Genomic DNA, 11,114 nt, shown 5'->3' with positions numbered 1-11,114 from the left:
GTTGGGTTTGGCAGGCGAGCTTTATTTGTGGCAGCAGTGATGTACATGTGTGTCACAGATCCCAGGAAGCTCAACAGCTCCTTGCTGAAGCGCCCAAGTAGAGAAAAGAGGGGGGCTGTCCCCTGCGTCCCAACCTGGCCCACCCCTCCCCTTCCTCACGGTGGCTGCGCTGGGATGCCCAGGGGTGCGGGCAGCAAGGGGCCAGGGCTTCTCTCCCTTCCGCCACGCGCCTCAAGTGGGGACATTTTGGGGGAAGGAAGAGGAGGGGAGGAGAAGCACTCCACGTGGTGGCAGCAAGCAGGTCCGTGGCCATGCGGCAGTCAGTTGATTCACCGGGTGGTCGCTATGATGACGATGACAATGACGGCCACCACGCTGAGGACCAGCAGGACGGAGCAGATGATGTTCAACACCTTGGCACGGTTGCCATGCTGCCGGGCACCCTCCAGGTCCCCCAGTACTTTGCAGTCACGGGCCTGTGGGGGCAAATGGGGGGCTCATTAGGGGGGGACCTGGCTGGGGGGGCCGGACTGGGCTTGGCTGCAACGTGGTGCTGGGAGCTCACGGACACATGGGTGGGCAGGCTCGGGCGGCGGGGACGACGCTGCATCGGGGGAGGGCTGACTCGGGGGGGGGGGTGTCCCAGGGCAGGGTGGCATCAGGGGCGCCTGGGACGGGAGAGCAGAGCTGGGGGTGCTGGGACAGGAGAGGGGTCCGGGTCGGGCTGGGTCGGGGGGTCCCGGGGAGTGGGGGTCACTGGCCGGGGAAGGGTCCGGGTCGGGGTGGGGGGGGGCGGATCGGGGCGTCGGAGGGGGCTGGGGCGGGGGGGTCCCGGGTCAGGGCGGGGATCGGGATGTGTCGGCTGTCCCGGGCCGGGTTGGCTCTGGGGGTGGCAGGAGGAGCTGGCCGGGGGTCCCGGGACGGCTTGGCCGGTTCGAGGGGACGGAGCCGGGCTGGTGCGGGGGTGGCGGGTGGGGGTCCCCGGGCCGCCCCCCCCCCCCTCACCTTGATGGAGAAAACGAGCGCGGGAAAGCAGAGGCAGCCCAGGTAAGCGAGCCCGTAGCCCAGCAGGACGTTGACGAGGGACCAGACCACGTAGTCCCGGGGCTGCCCGTCGGGGCCGGCGGCGGGGGTCGCCTCCCGCTCGGGGGGCTGCAGCGGGATGGACACCTCCGCCTGTCGGGGCTTCATGGCCGGGACGAGCCAGCAGCCGAGGGGAGGGAACGCTGGGGAAACGAAACCCGGCCCCGCACCGCCCTATCGCGCCGGCCCCGGTCCCGGCCCCCCCCGGGGCGGGCAGAGCGGCCGGACAGCCCCCGGCCCGGGGCCACCCGGGTGGGGGTGGGTGGGCTCAGCCCCCCTCCTGGGTGGGTGGCGCTGCCACCCAGGGCACGGTCGCCCCAGGGCACGGTCGCCCGTGTCCCTCTACCTCCACCCGGCGGGTGTGGGGCAGCTGTGGGGACTCGGGGGGGGGGGCTCTGGGGACTCCGGGGGGACCTTGGGGGCTCGGGGGGGACTTTGGGGACTCCAAAGCGAAATTTTCCCCCTTGGAGGGCCGCTCCCTTGTCAGCGAAGGGTGCGGAGACGGCACCGAGGTGGGGCAGGGAGGGAGTGGGCTGGGCAGATGGTTTCAGGGTGCTGAGACGAGGGGCAGGCGGCTGCAAGGAAAGGTGGGACCCCCCCCCAGCTCCCCCACTGAGCCCCGGGTTCCCCGGCAGCGACTGCAGAGCCTGGCGGTGGCCATCTCCGGCTGGGACTGGGACGGCAGATAACGCCAGCCGGGAGGGGTGCGGGGCGTCTCTGAGCACCCCAGAAGCCTGGGGAGAGGGTGCGCGCTGCTTTTTAACCAACAGCGCAGACACGGCACCCCCTTGCCAAGCCCCTTTGCTGCTGCTCTTCCTCACTCAGCCCTGCCTCCCCGCTCATCTGAGTTTCGGGGCAGCCCCGGCCCCCTGAGGTGCGGATGCCTGGGGGGAATAACGTCTCCCCAAACCCAGAATCAGGACATTTCCAAGGAGAAGTGTGGGGAAGGAGCTTTATTTTCTCTGAGCTCACCCCACGGGTTCATGCTGAAGAGGGTTGTCTCAGTCAGGGGGCACCAGGAGGGTGCCTGAGGACACCCCCTTGTCCAGTGGGAGTGGGGAGAAAGGCCCCACAGGACCCGCACGTCTCCCCCCACGAGTGAGGCAGGTGGGTATCAGATGAGCAGGGCGGAGGGGTTATCAAGGTGCCCATTAAAAATTATTCACTTTCAAGGTAATAAAGGAAAAGGGAGCAGCCGTTTCTTATCTCAGGTAGGGGCGAAGCCTTGCCATGATTTCAGGAGCACCGTGGGAGGGAGCCAGGAGCTGGCTGCCCACCTTACCCCACTGGCAGGAGACGGTTCGGGGCTCACTCGAGCCCATGGGAGGAGAGCCAGACCCGCCGCACTGCCTGGGTCCCCCTTTCCCAAAGCACCAAAGGAGGATGGGCAGTCCTGGAACGGTGACTTTGCTGGGGACGTTGGGTGCAGAGCGGCGTGGTGGGGCTGGATGCGGCAGGAGGGAGTGGGAGGGGGAAGATGGGGACGGAGGTGGCTTTGGGGCAGTTTGGGACAAGATGGGATGGGGTGAGATGGGGTGGGACAAGATGGGACAGGATGGGATTTGGCGGGGTGGGACAAGATGAGCCAGGAAGAGATGGGATTAGGGAGCCCTGGTATGGGGGCAGGCAGCAGGCAGGACCCCCGAGCCAGGCACAGGAGCGGTGGGATGGGGGTGACTTTTACCTCACCTTAATGGAGAAGATGAGCGCGACGAAGCCCAGGCAGAAGAAGTTGCCGTACAGGGTGTTGAAGAAGGACCAGAGCACAAAGTCCGGGGGGCTGGGGACAGGCTCCAGCTGAACAAAAGAGGTGATGGTGGGGCCGAAGGCAGTGGCTGGGGAGCCTGCCCCGTTCCTGCCATAGGGCTGCATGTTGATGCTGACGGACTGGGGGAAGTTCTCCATGGCAGCTTGGCACTACTGAGGAGCAGGTGCACAGGTGCCTGGGCTAGTTATAGGTAAGAGGAAGGGTTTGCCAGGGTGGGGCCACCCTGTCTGACACCACTCAGGGCACTGGGATGGGCACACCGGCTCTCTTGGGGGACGGGCCACAGGGTGGGGTGGGTTCCCTGGGTGGGCTGGGGGCTTAAGGCCAGGTTGGGGGAGAGAGACGCAGCCCCGGGCACGGTCTGCGGGGCAGGCGGAGGGGGATGCCCACAGGTCGGGCGATGCCACGGGGCGGGTGCCTCACCTGCGCTTCTTTGCTTTTTGCCCTCTTGGGCTGATAAGCGATTCCTGCCCTGGGCAGGTTAGGGCAGAGGTGCGCCGCTGGGGTTACTCAGTCGCAGAGGGGACATGCCACTGGTGGGGGACACCCACCAGCCCCCCAAAGCCCCCTCCCCAGATGCAAACCACCACTGAGGGCTCGATCCCCATCTGCGGAAGCTAAAACCAGCAGCAGTGGCGGGGGTCCCCCAACTGCTGGGTTTGCCTGTTGGGTTTCAAGGGGGTCTTCCTCTCTTTGGTTTGGGCATCCGTGATGAGGTCTTGCAGCTGTGATGAAGTCTTGTGGCTTCCAAAAGAAGGTTGAGGGGTGGAAAAAAGAAAGAAGAAAGCTTTGAGAAAGCAGCAGGAACATAAAAACTGTCTGAATCAAAAAACCACCAAGGCACAGAGCTACAAACTATGTGGGTTTTGGAAATATCAGCATCCTTCCTGCTTGGTGGCTGGCTCCTGGAAGCCGAGTGAGAGGCTGATAAAGGGAAACTCAGCCCTCGTATTTTTCTGAGAAATGGGTTTTATCCCACTCAGAAAGAGCAGAGGGTTTGCACCAGGAGGAGGGCAAAGGCGTTCGTCACCTGCACTTGTAGCCATTCAGGTTTTCTGGCTGTCCCTGTAATTTGGGTGCGGATCTGAAAGTCCCAGCCCCTGACGTCACTTGTCCCAAGCCCACACAAAAATAGAGATTTCTTTTTTTTTTTTTCTTTTTTTTTTTTTTCCCCTTCTCAGCTACTTCCTTGGTGGCACAAGGAAGTGGTAATGGTGACACATTACCTTGGTAATGAGGTTTATTAGGTTGTGGTGATAATTAAGGAATTGCTGTGAGAAGCAGGGAGGCTGGTGGAGATGGGCAAGGGGATGGAGGGAGGAGGGCTTGGGCTCGGTGGGGTTTTCTGGGTGGGTGTTTGCACCCCAGACCCAACACCTGATGTATGTGCTGCTGAAAAAGCTGCTGGCAGGAGCCCAGCGGAGGTTCCCCATTTTGGGCTGCTGGTGTCCCTCCATGGGGCATTATCTGCTTCTGCAGCTTGTGTGGAGGCGAAGGGACCTGTGGCATTGGGATGCTGGCCGGGGCAACTGGCCGCCACCAGGACCGAGCACAGCTGGTTTGTTCCTTGTCCCTCATTTCTGAGTGTCCGTTTAGGGACATTTCCTGCAAACCCCTGCCACCAGTGGGATTACAGCTGGTGTCTCACTGACCCACGCTTGCTGCCACCCTCCCACCGAAATCCCTACCTCCCCATCTGCATTTCCAGCTATTTCATTTATTTGCCCTTGCACCTGAACAAACGAGACACTAGAAAGCCAAGAGACAAAGTTCAATCCTCATTACTGCTGCTGGCTGGGTGCCTCTGCCTGGCCCCACTCCCACCCGCACCCCAGCCCTTGGGGAGGTGCTTCAGTTCCCAGGGCTGCTCCCGAGCGGGGCCGGGCAGAGTTAAGGGGATGTGGTGGTTGATGGCTTTTGGGGCAAGTGCCGGAGGGAAGGTGCTGGAAAGCAAAACGCCGGGGTGGAGGGTGGCTTTTGCATGCCTGGAGGGAAGGGTCTGCAAGGCGAATGCAGGACCGTGAGGTTTGCAGGAGGCTTGTTCAGCTGGGTTGAGAGCGGCTCACTGGGTTACACGGCCCATCGAGGGCCGGCACGGGTCCCACCGCTTGCTCAGCACTCGCTTCTGGCAGTGTGGCTGGGAGCTCAGGGGCTCGGTGGCTCCTTGCCAACAGCCTGAAGCCATTGCCGTAAGAGCAGGAACAGGCTGTTCACATTCTCAGAGCACCACTGTCCTGCCCCTCCCCATTGCGGGACGGCAGCCCCCGGATCGGGTGGATTTACCCCAGAAAAAGGGCTTTGCTCTCCCTGCTTTCAAAGCCCACCCTGTTCCTGCCGTCCCACCTGGCTCCCTCCCAGCACTCACCAGGACCCTGTGCCGAGGGGCATCCCCATGCTGAAAAGCCCCAATTGCACTTTGGGGAGACAGAGGAGGGTTTTGGGGGGGTGCAGAGGGTGAGGGGCTGCTTCTTCCTGTCCGACTCCATCCTGCTCCCGACAGGGATATCCAACTAGGACTGCCCTGGTGGGTTTTGGGCTGCAGAACATCCCTAGGAAGATGTGCCCCAGGATTTTTTGCATGCGTTGGCTGATTGAGGAGGGGGAAGAGCATGCAGTGAGCCCACACCCCCGTGCAAGCCCAGACGGGCATCAAAACCCCCTGGGGCAGCGATGTACAGCAAGGGATTTGGGCAGAACAAGGCTGGATCCCGCTTCTGCAGGGGTCGGGAAGAAAGCAGGATGAGGAAGGCGGGTACAGGAGCTGGTGCGATCCAGCACAGCCCGCCGGCGTGCCGCCAACCCCTTGGACAATGGGATGTGGCTGCTGCCAGCACTGTAATGAAGCAGCCAAGAGCCTGAACAGTCAGGGCGATGTTTTCGAGCAGGGGTTTGCTGCTCTTTTAAAAAACTTCTCACCCCTCCCACAGCTGGATGGGGACGTTTGAACCAGTATCCTGCTGGCAAGCATGTCAGTGGCCTGTGAGCCGGGTGGGCAGTGAGCAGCCCAGTTTGCAACTGGGAGCATGTGCTTGTTTGCTCTTACGGGAAGAAGCAGAGGAATAAATGATTCACCAGAAGGTCGGTGCCAGGGAGCCTGCAACAAATAACCGTTTTGTTTTGCGGGCAGCATTTCTGACATCTTACTCATGAGCGTGGCTTCTTGGCAGGAGCCTGATGTTCTTGGGGAGAGAGAAAAAAAAAAAAAAAAGCTTTTTTTTCCCATCCTTGTGAGGCCCCAGCCCCAAGGACCTGAGCCTGCCGAGGGCGAGGAGTGCGAAGGCTTCCAGCAAGCTGGGAAAAGGGGAAGCCAGGCCAACCACATACTTGAAGCTCTGCCAGATGGGCTTCAGCCAGGAGTTTTTGCGGGGCCTTGCCCAGGTCACTTCGGACACTGCCGAAGCCAGGCAGCCGAGTGCCACATGCCAGCAGCCCTGGAGGCGTGAGGATTACTGTCCGCTTCCCAGCCAGCCCTTATGTTGAGGCAGCAGGAATGGCTGGCGTGAAGGCTTGATGCTTGTCATGGTTTAACCCCAGCTGGTAACTAAGCCCCACGCAGCTCCTCGCTCACTGCCCCACTGTGGGATGGGGGAGAGACTTGGAAGTATAAAAGTGAGAAAACTCATGGGTTGAGATAAAAACAGTTTAGTATGCAAAGCAGACCGTAGGGTTTAACATTGCAATGAACTCCTCCCCTTGTCCATGCTCCAGCTTGGACTTACCTGCAGACTGCAGTCCCTTAGGGGTGTATCTGCTCCGAGTGGAGCCTTGTCTATGAGCCACAGTCTCTTCAGGAATATACCTGCTGCGGCAGAGACTTATCCACAGCCACAGTTGCTTTGAGGTGCTCCAGCATGACCGCATGCACAGCCACGGATGCTTCGAGGTGTACCTTCTCCAGCCTGGACTTCTCCTTGGGCCACAATCCCTTCAAAGGTGTACCTGCTGTGGCACAGACATAACCACCGCCACAGATGCTTCAAGATGTACCAGCTCTGGCATGGGGTTATCCACGGCCACAGATGCTTCGGGCTGTCCTGCTCCCATGTGAATTCATCTGCAGGTCGCAGTCCCTTCTACTCGAGTTCATACTGGAGTTCCAGCCTGTCCAGTACAGCACCACAGAAACAGGAGTGATGCCATGGCCATCTGCCAGCCCAGGCGCATCGCCATTGCTGTTATCAAAATGTTCCCAGGCATGGCAGTCAGAAGATAAGCAGTGCAGCAGTACAGCAAGCAGCAAAAGCAAAAAGCAGCCACTAACGAGCACTAGACTCTAGTACACAGTGAGGCAAACAAGCCCCATGGCAAGCACAGGAGCCTCTCGATTAATAGCTAAACAGCAATAACAGGTATAAATTTGATCTAGCACATTCCAATCAAAGCTGTTGTTATCTTCAACCCTTCGAGCCCTGTGTTGGGTACCAAAAAGGACTGTTGTGGCTTAACCCCAGCCAGCAACTAAGCACCACGCAGCCCCTTGCCCACTTCCCCCGGTGGGATGGGGGAAGAGAGTTGAAAGGGTAAAAGTGAGAAAACTCATGGGCTGAGATAAAGACAGTTTAATAGGTAAAGCAAAAGCTGCGCACGCAGGCAAAGCAAAACAAGGAAGTAATTTATCACTTCCCATGGGCAGGCAGGCGTTCTGCCATCTCCAGGAAAGCGGGGCTCCATCATGCGTAACGGTGACTTGGGAAGACAAACGCCATCACTCCGAACATCCCCTCCCCCCCCCTTCCTTCTTCTTCCTCCAGCTTTATATGCTGAGCATGACATCCTGCGGTCTGGAATATCCCTCCGGTCAGTTGGGGTCACCTGTCCCGGCTATGTCCCCTCCCAGCTCCTTGTGCACCCCCATCCTGCTCGCTGGTGGGGTGGGGTGAGGGCAGAAAAGGCCTTGACTCTGTATAAGCACTGCTCAGCAGTACCAAGAACATCCCTGAATTATCAACAGTTTCCAGCACAAATCCAAAACATAGCCCCATACCAGCTACCATGAAGAAGATTAACTCTATCCCAGCACAATGCTGAAAAAGCTTTGGGGTGGGGGGGTGGGGGGGTTCACCTTCTCACTTCACCCCAAAAGCAGCCTTGCCTAGCTGGTGTCCCTGTCACCCGGCGGTCCCAGCGCCACCCCATGTCTCAGGGCTGAGTTGTACGGCTCTGTCCTGCAGCAAGGCGATTTGGGATGGAGCCACACCACCCACAGCTTCCCCTTCCTTCTGGAAGCCTCTGCTGGCCCCACTGCCCCACGCATGGCTGCACAGAGTCATGTTCGAGCTCATTTTGCTTGAGCCCTTTGCACAGCGCCCCCCCCTCCCAGAACAAGCTTGCTCTCAGCTCTGCTTGCTCCTACCACCCTCCTGAGGGTCAGTGAGGATGGGGGTGCCCCTGGTGACACCCCGGCAAAGACGAGGTGCTACTCGCATCCTTGGGGTGAGCCTTACAAGCGCTTTGCATCCTGTGTGGATGCCTCTTCCCCATGGGTACCCGGGTTCACCGAACCTGGCTCATCATCTGTGTGATGCTCCATGCCAAGGGACAATTTTCCCTCTTCAGGCACGTCCTGAGGGTGGATGCCATTTCTCAGCTGGCCAAACTAGGGTGGGGGGACCCCAAACCACCCCCTGCCAAAATGAAACCGAGCCGGGGCAAAAGTGAAAGAAACCTTTATTTAAACCAGGTTTTCTCCGAACGAGGCAATTCTCCTTCGGATTATTCTTAGAGGCACTTGGGGATACAAAATCAGAGTGAAACAGCAAGCAGAAAAGCACGCTCTTTTCCTTTGCTACAGCCAGTTCCTGGGTGCTCAGCTGCTGCCAGAAGAGAGGTGTCTCCAGGGAGGCCAATGAGGGCAGCCATCAGAGAGGGCTCCGTAGGGGCTTTGAGCAGCGAGGAAAGGGGGACAGGACCCCAGCAGGGTCTGGGAGGCCGCATGGATGACAACCCCCAGCTCTGAGGGGTGACGGGGGCTCCTAGCAGACGTAAGGGGGGATGCTCTGCCCACGGAGCAAGGGAAGGGCTAAGTGGGGCCGAACAAGGATTGATGCTCCTGGTTGAAGAGGTTCACCACGACGATGGTGCCGCTAGCGATCAGGGCGATGACGAGGATGACGAGGAAGATGTTGAGCAACAGGGCGGTGATATTCAGGTACTTGGCGGTGGAGCCGTAGCTGAGCGCCCCGCTGTAGTCGCCGAGGACTTTGCGGTCCCTAGACTGTGGGGAGGCAGAGGGGACAGTCAGCAGGGTTGGGGGGAGCCAGCGGAGGGGGACACCCCGGGGGGCTCCAGGCTGCAGCCGGGTGGGAGAGGTGCTGGAGGGGCTGTGCTAAGCCTGAGCCGCCATGCCGGGCTGAGCTCCCCGTGAAACACTGGGGTACTCTGGGGTGCCAACTGCCCCAAACCCCTGCCTCCTCCGGAGCTTCCAGCCAGGGCTCTGTGGGGCCAGGGGTCCACGGAGTGGGGGCTTTGTGGGGTCCATTGGGCACCCTCGGCTTTGGGGCTCTGTGGGGTCCATGGGGCTCCTGTCTTGGGAGTGCTGTGGGGTGCTTTGGGCACCCCAGGGCTGGGGCTCTGTGGGGTCCCCGGATCTCCCTGGGCTTGGGGGCTCTGGGGGGTCCCCGGATCTCCCTGGGCTTGGGGGCTCCGGGGGGTCCACGGGTCTCCCTGGGTTTGGGGGCTCCGGGGGGTCCCCGGATCTCCCTGGGCTTGGGGGCTCTGGGGGGTCCCCGGATCTCCCTGGGCTTGGGGGCTCCGGGGGGTCCACGGGTCTCCCTGGGCTTGGGGGCTCTGGGGGGTCCACGGGTCTCCCTGGGTTTGGGGGCTCCGGGGGGTCCCCGGATCTCCCTGGGCTTGGGGGCTCTGGGGGGTCCCCGGATCTCCCTGGGCTTGGGGGCTCTGGGGGGTCCACGGGTCTCCCTGGGCTTGGGGGCTCCGGGGGCTGCTTGCGGGGGGCTCTGTGGGCTCCATGAGTCTCCCTGGGGCCGGGGGCTCAGTGGGGTCCCGGGGCCGCCCCCCACCCCACCGTGCAGGCGACGCCCGCGCTCGCCCCCCTCCCCACCGGTACCCCCCCCACCTTCACGGAGAAGACGAGCGCCATGAAGCCCAGGCAGCAGACGTTGGCGTAGAGCGTCGTGCAGAGGGACCAGGCCAGGTGGTCGCGGGGGGGGGGCGGCGGCGCCGGCTCCACCGACACGACGGTGCTCCGCGGCAGCCCCTCCATGTCCAGCCCCTCCGCCAGCGGCTCGTAAGGCGGCAGCGCCGGCCCCAGCGGACGCGACCGCTCCATCCCGGCGGCGTGGGGGCTGCGGCGGGCGGGGGGGGGAGGCGATCGGCCGCCGGCGGTTTCGTTTCCCCGAGGCCGAGGATGGGGCGGGTCGGGGCCGCCCCGTCCGGGCTCCCCTTCTCGGGGGGGGGAGGAGCTCCCCGCCCCCCCCCGGGCGGCACGGGACGTCCCCCGCCTGTCCCCGGCCCCCCCCTTCTTCCTTTGGCCCCCCCCTTGTCCCCGTCTTCCCCCCGTCTTTGCCCCCTTCTTCGTCCCCTTCCTTCCGTGTCCGCTTCTTTGCCCCCTTTTTTGCTTTCTTTTTCTGCGTTCCCTTCGTTGTCCCTCTTTCTTTACCCGGTTTCTTCCCCCTTCTTTCTTTGCCCCCTTTTTCTTTACCTCCTTCTTCTTTACCCCCTTCTTTGCCTCCTTCTTCTTTGCCCCCCTTTCTTTACCCCCATTTTCTTTACCCCTTTTTCTTTACCCCTTCTTTGCCCCCTTCTTCTTTACCCCTTCTTCTTTACCTCTTTCTTCTTTGCCCCCTTTTTCTTTACCCCCATTTTCTTTACCCCTTTTTCTTTACCCCTTCTTTGCCCCCTTCTTCTTTACCCCTTCTTCTTTACCTCTTTCTTCTTTGCCCCCTTTTTCTTTACCCCTTCTTCTTTCCTCCCTTTGCCCCCTTTTTCTTTGCCCCCTTCTTTCCTTGTCCCCTTTTACCTTGCCCCCTTTTTCTTTGCCCCCTTCTTTCCTTGCCCCTTTCTCTGTCCCCTTCTTTGTCCCCTCCCGGGGTGACCATCTGGGGTCAACCGTGAGCGTTTTGGGGTGCTTGGTGAAGAAACTCTAAATAAGGTCCCTGCCGCATAGCACTGGGAACCCCCTTTGCCTCCCCCTGTCAGCCTCAAACCCCAGCTCCCCACAGTTTGGATTTTCAGTAGAAGCGGTCAAGGCCAACAGGACACAACTTCAAGGCCCCTAAAGTTTCTAGCTCCATCGAGGAGAAAGGCT

The 11,114-nt window shown here is 61.0% G+C and overlaps 2 protein-coding genes and 1 long non-coding RNA gene across 3 annotated transcripts; all 3 read right to left on the bottom strand.

Moving 5' to 3' along the window:
* Position 1: 1 nt before the first annotated feature.
* Positions 2-1,267, bottom strand: LOC142040532 (dispanin subfamily A member 2b-like). Its single transcript, XM_075048565.1, has 2 exons — positions 1,006-1,267; positions 2-476 (listed from the first exon to the last, which is right to left on the bottom strand). Exons 1-2 carry the CDS (start codon positions 1,189-1,191, stop codon positions 330-332), a joined length of 333 nt encoding a protein of 110 aa, XP_074904666.1. The 5' UTR covers positions 1,192-1,267; the 3' UTR covers positions 2-329.
* A 1,016-nt stretch (positions 1,268-2,283) lies between these two features.
* LOC142040533 (uncharacterized) lies at positions 2,284-7,134 on the bottom strand. The gene is made up of 4 exons (XR_012653235.1): positions 6,571-7,134; positions 5,924-6,426; positions 3,275-3,595; positions 2,284-2,880 (listed from the first exon to the last, which is right to left on the bottom strand). It is a non-coding gene; the product is annotated as an uncharacterized LOC142040533 (long non-coding RNA).
* Positions 7,135-8,501: 1,367 nt separating this feature from the next.
* LOC142040530 (dispanin subfamily A member 2b-like) lies at positions 8,502-10,229 on the bottom strand. Its single transcript, XM_075048563.1, has 2 exons — positions 9,924-10,229; positions 8,502-9,065 (listed from the first exon to the last, which is right to left on the bottom strand). The coding sequence occupies exons 1-2, from the start codon at positions 10,134-10,136 to the stop codon at positions 8,871-8,873; spliced, it is 408 nt and encodes a 135-aa protein (XP_074904664.1). The 5' UTR covers positions 10,137-10,229; the 3' UTR covers positions 8,502-8,870.
* Between the last annotated feature and the right edge of the window lie 885 nt (positions 10,230-11,114).

The sequence above is a fragment of the Buteo buteo genome, chromosome 16 (assembly GCF_964188355.1).
Source record: "Buteo buteo chromosome 16, bButBut1.hap1.1, whole genome shotgun sequence".
In the NCBI taxonomy this organism is placed as follows: Eukaryota; Metazoa; Chordata; class Aves; order Accipitriformes; family Accipitridae; genus Buteo; species Buteo buteo.
This window is presented reverse-complemented; position numbering and strand designations above follow the sequence as displayed.